The following is a 7,956-nucleotide window of genomic DNA, read 5'->3' on the forward strand; positions in this document are numbered from 1 at the left end:
ACGAGAAATTTCTCTATTATCATTATTCGATCCGAAACACCTTACTAAGAGCCCGTTTGGACATAAGAAGTTTTTCATTTTTTTCGATTTTTTTTTTACTTTTTTTCGAAATTAGTGTTTGGCCATAAAATTTTTAATTTTCACTTGAAATTAAATTTTGAAAATTTTCGAAAATTTGAAAAACTCTAAAAAACTGTTTTTCAAAATTCACTTAAATTACTCACAAAATTCAAAAACAACCCAAAATTATATTCATATCCAAACAAAACTCTAATTTTCAGATAACATTTTGGTTTGAAAAATAAATTCACATTTTTTTGAAATTTTACAATTCTTATTTTCAAACGCCCACTAAAAGTGAATGAATTTTTTTCATATAGTTACACTCTTTGATGGTATACATAATTTTCATTTAGTCATCTCCATCGATGTTTTGGGATTTTAGGAGCGAATCTGAATTTAGTCGGGCCCAATATGAGTATCGGATACCGGGTGAGAAATAAAAAAAGAATAAGTTTTGGAATTTCCTAGGAGACACGTAACAAGAAGTGGGCCGATCCTTCCATGACTTCACCTTAGTTAATCAGCACTAATAATTCTACAATTTTCTAAAGCTATAGGGCTTGAAATAGTTATACCTTTTGTTCTCTAGTGCTTTGTAACATAGTTTCTCGTTATTACAATTTTTTTGTTTTTGTTTTTTTCACTCGATATATGGTATTTGTATTGAGGCACGATTACATTTGAATTCACGCTGAAAAGTCCCATATTAAGAGTTAAAGCGTTTCCTAATAAAAGCGATTCAATACCCAGGACTCAAACCCAAAATATTTGGTTAATAATCTCACTTATCACTCTAACACAACTCTTGTCGGTATAATAACAACTTTCTAATTCTCAGAAAATATGAGTAGATAAGAATTGGTTTAAAGTGTTATTTTTAAGGAATGAATCAAGGCCAACTTGGTTTGGAGTATTTAAAATTTTCTTATCATGTTAGGAAGACTTGGTCACACTTCATTTAGAAATATTCTTCTATATATAATGAGTCTTTGGATGTGTCCAATATTAATTGTGCAAATTGTTTCACGAAGTTTACTCATTTATATCATTTTATTTACGTCAACATCTAAAGAGACAAATCAATTGTCCTTTTCACCAGAGAATTAACTATTTATTTATTAGGCTAATGTCCTTAAGTTCCACGTTAAATTAGTCTCTTAATCGAAAGTTTCTGAGATCAAATGTTTTGGATTTACATTGGGAATCCTTAGAATCGTATAATTTGGATATCTGACAAAATAAATAGATAAAAGATTGGAATGTAAAGATTAACACACTTTCGAAAGAATATAGAATAGTAGAACACAACGATAATATAAATTCACGAATTAAAATTGATGTAATATACTCTTTCCTATAATTTCTCGTATCAGATCAACCACTAAAATACAACTATGGACAGTTTATTGAGCCTTATATTAAAGTTCATACAACCTTACGCGATAATACATTTTTTTCTAAGTTTTATGAATCTTTTTTTCATATACACTATTTTATTTTATTTTGATTTTCACACATTGTGTTCGGCACTTGTATTAGGGTGTGATTAAATTCAGAATCGTACGAAAAGTCTCACATTATGAATCTTTTTCATACACACCTTTTTTTTTATTTTTCCATTTATGTCCAACGCTCGTATTATGGCCTGATTAAATTCTAATTCGTGTCAAGAAGTCCCATATTATTAGGGATATCATACTTCCTAACAAAGACGACTTCATACCCAAAGCTTAAGTCCGAGACATGTGATTAAAAATGAAGTAGTCCATTACTCCACAACAAACCTTATTTTTAATAAACACCATTACTATTTCTAGATAAACACATGGTTGAAATTCTTAAAACAGAGAATCTAGAAAATCATATTGCATGCATTAATATAAAGTGATTAAAAGGAACATGGTTTACATTATTGAAAATTCAAAACATCCTTAAATTTCAAGTTCACACTTGTTTCTTTATTTTTTTGTTTAATGGTTTTGTAATAAGTAATAACGTGGTTATTCGGTTGCTAAACATGTAGATTCGGCTGCGTGTCTTTATTCGGTCTCTCTGAAATTTTCAAACCAAATCTAATTATTATAAGAATATTCTATTAATCATTAAAGCTTTTTTAATTAATTAAAAATAGTTAGGTTAACAATTGTTGTCCATATAAATGAGCGTTAAAATATAACTCGGTTACGTTAATGATTGTTGTCCATCATAAAATAAGTCTTAAACTAAAACCTAGCTTTCGTACTCTTTTTTTTCTTCAAAATTTTCATTTTAAATATTTCTTTTGAAAAAAACGTTTTGTCCTATTTAAAATTAGTTTATTGAAAAAAAATTGACTTTTAAAATTTTATAGTTTTCTCTGGAGAGTGAGATAAGTATGATATATCTAGAAAAGTTTATTGACGTTCTTAGATAACGATACAAAACAATGATCTCATGCACTTGACATTAGTAATTTAATACGTATTTGTTTACTAATGTTCACTATGTTCCAATTTTCTTAAGATGTTATTTTTTTTCTTAAAATAATTTTCTAACTTTTCTTTCTAATTTTCCCACTAGTCTAGAGGACCCATCTACTTTAATTTGACATAGAAACTTCTCCAGATAACTCTTATAATTTTACGATACGATTAATTCAGATTCATTTCAGATAAGTTCAATAAAAAAGTAAATCATTACATATCAATAAATTCTTTATTCTCACGAAAATCCGACACCTATTATTAAAAATTGAGGGATCTCAATCACCCCATTAATTACCTTTTATACTGCTTTTAAAATAGTGACAACTGACATGTATAAAAACTTGTTATATCATGAAACAACAAAAAACTAATTATATTATATAAGAATATACATGACTTTTTATGACCTTAGTATATCTATATTATCCAAGAAAGCTGTGGGAACTGTGAAGGAGGGGAAATAAATAATTTACCAAAACGATACTTATCTGTACTCTTGAAGTAAATGCATTAAGGTGCAACAAAATATTATTTTATCATTCTCGTAAAAAAGAAAAATTAGATGTAACAATGTCAAAGTCAATTTAAATTTAAGATCTAATAGTAAAATTTCAAACCACCTTAATCACTACATAATAGAAGCTTCCTTATGTTAAGAAGATCCAATTTGAACGTAATTTAAACTCGCATTGAAAATTTGAGGAGTTAACTTAGAATTTTTTACTCAAACTATTTGGACACGTAAAATCTATTTATTTCACGTTGAAATTCCATTAATTGTAAGACCAAATACGAAAAGATTTACTTATGACAAAAGTATGAATGAACGGAAAGAGCAACTAGCTCAAGTTAATACTACAATAGTAATTGAGTTTAGTCAATTATTTATAGATATTTACTCTCTCCGGTCCGTTTTAATTATTTTTTGGTAGTTTTTACACATATTAAGAATTTTACCTTTTAATATTAATTAACAATGAAATTGACCGTATTAACCTTTAATTTGTACATTGAAAATATAATATATACTTCGAGACTCTTTACTCTAAGGATAATTTTTTAAAAAAAAAATTAATTTCTTCTCGATAAAAAAATCAAATATTATGGACTATAAAAATGATCAAAAAATTAATTAAAATGAACTGTATGACGTAAATTTCATAATTTATGTTACAGATTAAAAAAAATTAATTTCTTCTCGATAAAAAAATCAAATATTATGGACTATAAAAATGATCAAAAAATTAATTAAAATGAACTGTATGACGTAAATTTCATAATTTATGTTACAGATTTGAGTAAAACTTATTAATTTCACGTGAACCCGTGACCGATCTTCTAGATCTGTCAGTGGAAATTATGGACAAAATTGCCCAATTTCGAACAATACCGAAATTTTTTTTAAACATTTTTCCTATAATATTTTTTCATCGTGTTCTTTACGTTCACTTGATTGGGGGGTTTGCTTGGATTTCATTTCAAAAAGTCACGCTCCATGCCATGAGCGTGGGCCTTAGTAAATCAATCATCTTTAACTAAACCGGTGTAAGTATAAAAAAACCGGATCATTAGAATGAACCGGTCACACGTGCCAGTCCAGACACACACACGTGCCGCCTCCAAAATGCACCAGTTAAAATCCATCATTTTGAAGAAGTTTGCCATTCATTCATATCGTTAACGGTTTTTCAACCACCAAACAAAAACCAATCATTTTAACAGACAAAAAAGAAAAAAAAATCTCAATTCCTTTTCCTTTGTTTTCCTTTCCCCTGTTTTTGATGTTTTAAGCCTAGTAATTTGCTTAGTTTTCTTTGGATTCAAAAAGGGTCCATTTCTTTTGTTCTTTTTTCTTTCTCCTCCATTTCTTGATTGTTTGGTTTAGAAAGAAGTAAAGACTCCATTTTTAAGCAAGAATTCATGGAATTGAAGGAGATGGTTGTTCTTGTATCACGTTCTGGCCGGCATTTGCAACGTTACAACAAGGGTCGTCGCCAAGTTGTTGGGTGCGTTAAACATAGGCAAATACTGTTAGCATTAAACTCGTTATAATTTTAAAATTACGATTTCAAATATAATATTTATGAATTCTTACCAATTTTCACATAAAAATTTATATTTTGTGTCAAAAATATTAGGGTCGGATGAACCGATGCAGAAGTACCGGAACCATCCGACTGACAATGAATCAATTTCAAGCAAGTTGAGGCGATTATAATTTATATTATTCCTTGCATTTCATGTCAATTTTTAAGTTGTGAATTGGGAAGATTTCTGGGTTAGAACAATCTTCTTTGAATAATAATGCTAACCACGATTTTTTCCCCTTAAAATATATTTATTGTGGAGAGTTGACTCCTAGGAAAAAAAACAAAATAAATGGTCAATTGGTTTTGAATTGGCTTTTTGAGGTGTATATGAATTTATGTGTTATATCATCCTGATTGGTATTTGCTGTTTCATTTTGTTTGAAGAAATGCTTTGATTTTACAGATTTTTGGCATCAAAAATTTGATTTTTTGGATGCAATCTGTCCTTTCAATTTTGCCAAGTATTTTTCTTTTTTTTTTTTAATTTTTTTTTTTTTTTTTTTGAAGAATTCAGTTTGCATTCAATTTTGACAGTGTATAAGAATTTAGAGCCAGCTGACACTTTCTTTTCTTTTATTTCTCTTGTATTGGAAATCTTTTCTTTTTATATGAGAAAATGTGAATCTTTACTTTCTATATAAAGGTAGAGTTTAGGTACATCAGTGCAATAAATGATTAGTTCAGGTACCGTCTGTCAAATTTACCCCCTCATTTATTAACCATTCTATGTTGTTGTCTGATTTATTGATTCTTTTTCTTTTGATTTTTGAAAATCTTATATTTTTGGAGAAAATCAGAAAGTCATGTGATGTTAAGCAAAGTGTTTTCAACTCATCACATGTCTTGTTTTTTTCTCTGGGAAAAGGACATTCTGTTGTTGATTTTCCTACTTTAAATGCTTAATTAAAAATTAATTAAGACATAATTTGATACTCTTTTTCTAGATTCTAACAGTGAAAGACTATTGCTGAACTTGGACATTTTCTTAACATCAGCTGTATTATGCCTAAAATGACTTGTATCACATGGATTTGACTTTGTTGGTTTATTCTAATGTGGAAAGATAAATTTTGTTTGCGTTAAAATTGTAGTTCAATTATTAACTATATTTTTTCCCGCGATCTTTTCTTTTCTGCAGATGTATACCTTACAGATATAAAGATTTCACTGAGTTATCAATGGTAGATGAAGATGCATTTGAAGTTCTTCTCATAAGTCCGCAAAGAAAAGGGAAAGGGTTGTTATTCCCAAAGGTAGCTACTGATCCATAGCTTTAAAACTTACTCGTAAAATATAGTTCATTTTGATGCTCTCTGTGATTGTTATAGTAGGCGAAATCTCTGTTCTAAATGCAAATACGTCTGTTGTTATCATAGGGAGGTTGGGAAAAAGATGAAACAATCGAAGATGCAGCACAGCGCGAGACAGTGGAGGAAGCTGGAGTACGAGGTGAAGTTGAGGTTCGTTCTCCCTCGTGATCTTTGTCAGTTCCTTTTATGCTTCTTTTGAAGTGAAAAGGCGAAAAAATAAGAAACAAAGTCTTTGTTTTAACTTGTTCTATTGCACCAGATAAATGAAAGAACACTAGCTGTGGTAGAGTTAAGGGGCTTATGATCTTCCAAATTTCTTGTAAAATATTGAGTGCTAGATTATTAGGCCGAAAGTTAGTTGGAAGTTTGGAAGCCTTTTGCTCTTAAGAATGATTGCAATGATTGATGATTGCATGTGATGTTGTGATCATTTTGGATTAGAAATATGCAATAACGTCTGCTGTTTTGTTGACATTGATCTTGATATAGCAATAACATCTACGTTTCCATTACTTATAAGTGGTTTTAACTTTACTTTTGCAGTGTAAACTGGGAACTTGGTACTTTGAGAACAAATCCGGTGACACTGCCTATGAAGGGCACATGTTTCCTTTGTTTGTAACAGAACAACTAGACTCTTGGCCTGAGAAAGAGATTCGCGAAAGAACTTGGGTATGCAACAATCCATTCTTCCTAAATCTATATATACACCCCCCCCCCCCTCCCCACACACACACATATAATTCTCGTCTTAGTAGAGGTGATATGACACCTCTCTTAGACCAGAATGCCTAGTTTCATTATGAAATAAAAGCACGTCCTTGCATTTGCTGATGTTTAGCCTGTCCAAAAACCAACTGCAGATGAGTGTATGCGAAGCAAGAAGGCTGTGCCAAAACGGATGGATGAAAGAAGCCTTGGAACTATTAGTAAGTCGTTTCACATCACAAAGCAATCGGACCAAAGGGGAACTATATCCAGGAATCGAACGTACCTCTAGTGGTAGAGCAACTATTCTTCCGTTGGGATGTAGAGCTCAATTACTTTCTTTACCACTACCAAGTTCTACTGAAGAAGCGTAGTGTCCCTTGATATCGATCCACTGTCAAAATCTACATGGTAGAAATAGTTTGTGAATAGGAATTAATAACTGAAAATGGTCAATCTAGCACGCGGATTAAGTAGTTCAGAGCAACTCCAGTTTTAAGGGAACAAAAAATAAAGTACTAGAGGGTAGTCATAGGAGTATGTTGTTTGTTTGTTATTTTAGAATTGGAGTTGTTTGACATAATAGAGATTTAGAACAAGAGTTGGCACAGGTGATCTGCACTTGACTTTAGGCTTAGAAATAAAGCCTTTGAAAGATGCAGTATCCCATTTCAATGCCTCTAATGTAATCCTTATTGGCAAAAGCTAGTTAATTACTTAATTTTAGTAGTTAATGTTAGTTGGAATAGCTAGTAGTAAATTTAATAGTAGAATATATTAGCTTAATGAAGTAGTGATCATTTGTAAATAGCTCCCAGAAACAGTGATGTTGAAAAGTTATTGCATTGAATTATTGGATGTTGTGTTGATTTTGCTATAATTGTTTTTTGCGAGATCTCTACCATTCTTTAATTTTTCATCTTGCTTGTAAAGTTATTTACTAGTTCCGATAAAATCTTGATAAAATAGAAATGATAGATTTTAAAATGCCATTAGTCTCTCAATCTAATGTTGGCCATTCACAATAGGCACAACTCCATATTGAAATTTGAAACCCATGTGGATCTTTCTAACAAATGTAGAAGGAAAACTCATATAAATTAACAAAAATGGTCCCTTGAATACATACCAAAGAAGTAGTGGTCTTCTAAGTTTGTCAAAATTGAATACATTTGGTCTTCGTCAAATATTTAAGTACTCCCTTCGGTGCATAATAAGTGACCATTTTATTTTTGGCACACCCATTAAGTAAATACGAACTCATAGAGAAAAAAAGATGTATTCACTAAATTAACGTTAATTAATTATTACCTTGACACA

General features: G+C 30.3%; 1 protein-coding gene across 1 annotated transcript; it reads left to right on the forward strand.

Annotated features, from left to right (window-relative positions):
• The first annotated feature begins 4,190 nt into the window (after positions 1-4,190).
• On the forward strand, positions 4,191-7,513 carry LOC107782464 (nudix hydrolase 17, mitochondrial-like). Its single transcript, XM_016603350.2, has 5 exons — positions 4,191-4,534; positions 5,757-5,871; positions 5,995-6,078; positions 6,472-6,600; positions 6,792-7,513. Exons 1-5 carry the CDS (start codon positions 4,449-4,451, stop codon positions 7,008-7,010), a joined length of 633 nt encoding a protein of 210 aa, XP_016458836.1. The 5' UTR covers positions 4,191-4,448; the 3' UTR covers positions 7,011-7,513.
• The last annotated feature ends 443 nt before the right edge of the window (positions 7,514-7,956 follow it).

The sequence above is a fragment of the Nicotiana tabacum genome, chromosome 11 (assembly GCF_000715075.1).
Source record: "Nicotiana tabacum cultivar K326 chromosome 11, ASM71507v2, whole genome shotgun sequence".
Lineage (NCBI taxonomy): Eukaryota > Viridiplantae > Streptophyta > Magnoliopsida > Solanales > Solanaceae > Nicotiana > Nicotiana tabacum.

Coding starts and splice junctions, on each gene's coding strand:
- LOC107782464 (XM_016603350.2), top strand. CDS start 4,449: ATGGAATTGAAGGAGATGGTTGTTCTTGTATCACGTTCTGGCCGGCAT. Junction 5,872..5,994: donor AAGGGTTGTTATTCCCAAAG/GTAGCTACTGAT, acceptor TTGTTATCATAG/GGAGGTTGGGAAAAAGATGA. Junction 6,079..6,471: donor GAGTACGAGGTGAAGTTGAG/GTTCGTTCTCCC, acceptor TTACTTTTGCAG/TGTAAACTGGGAACTTGGTA.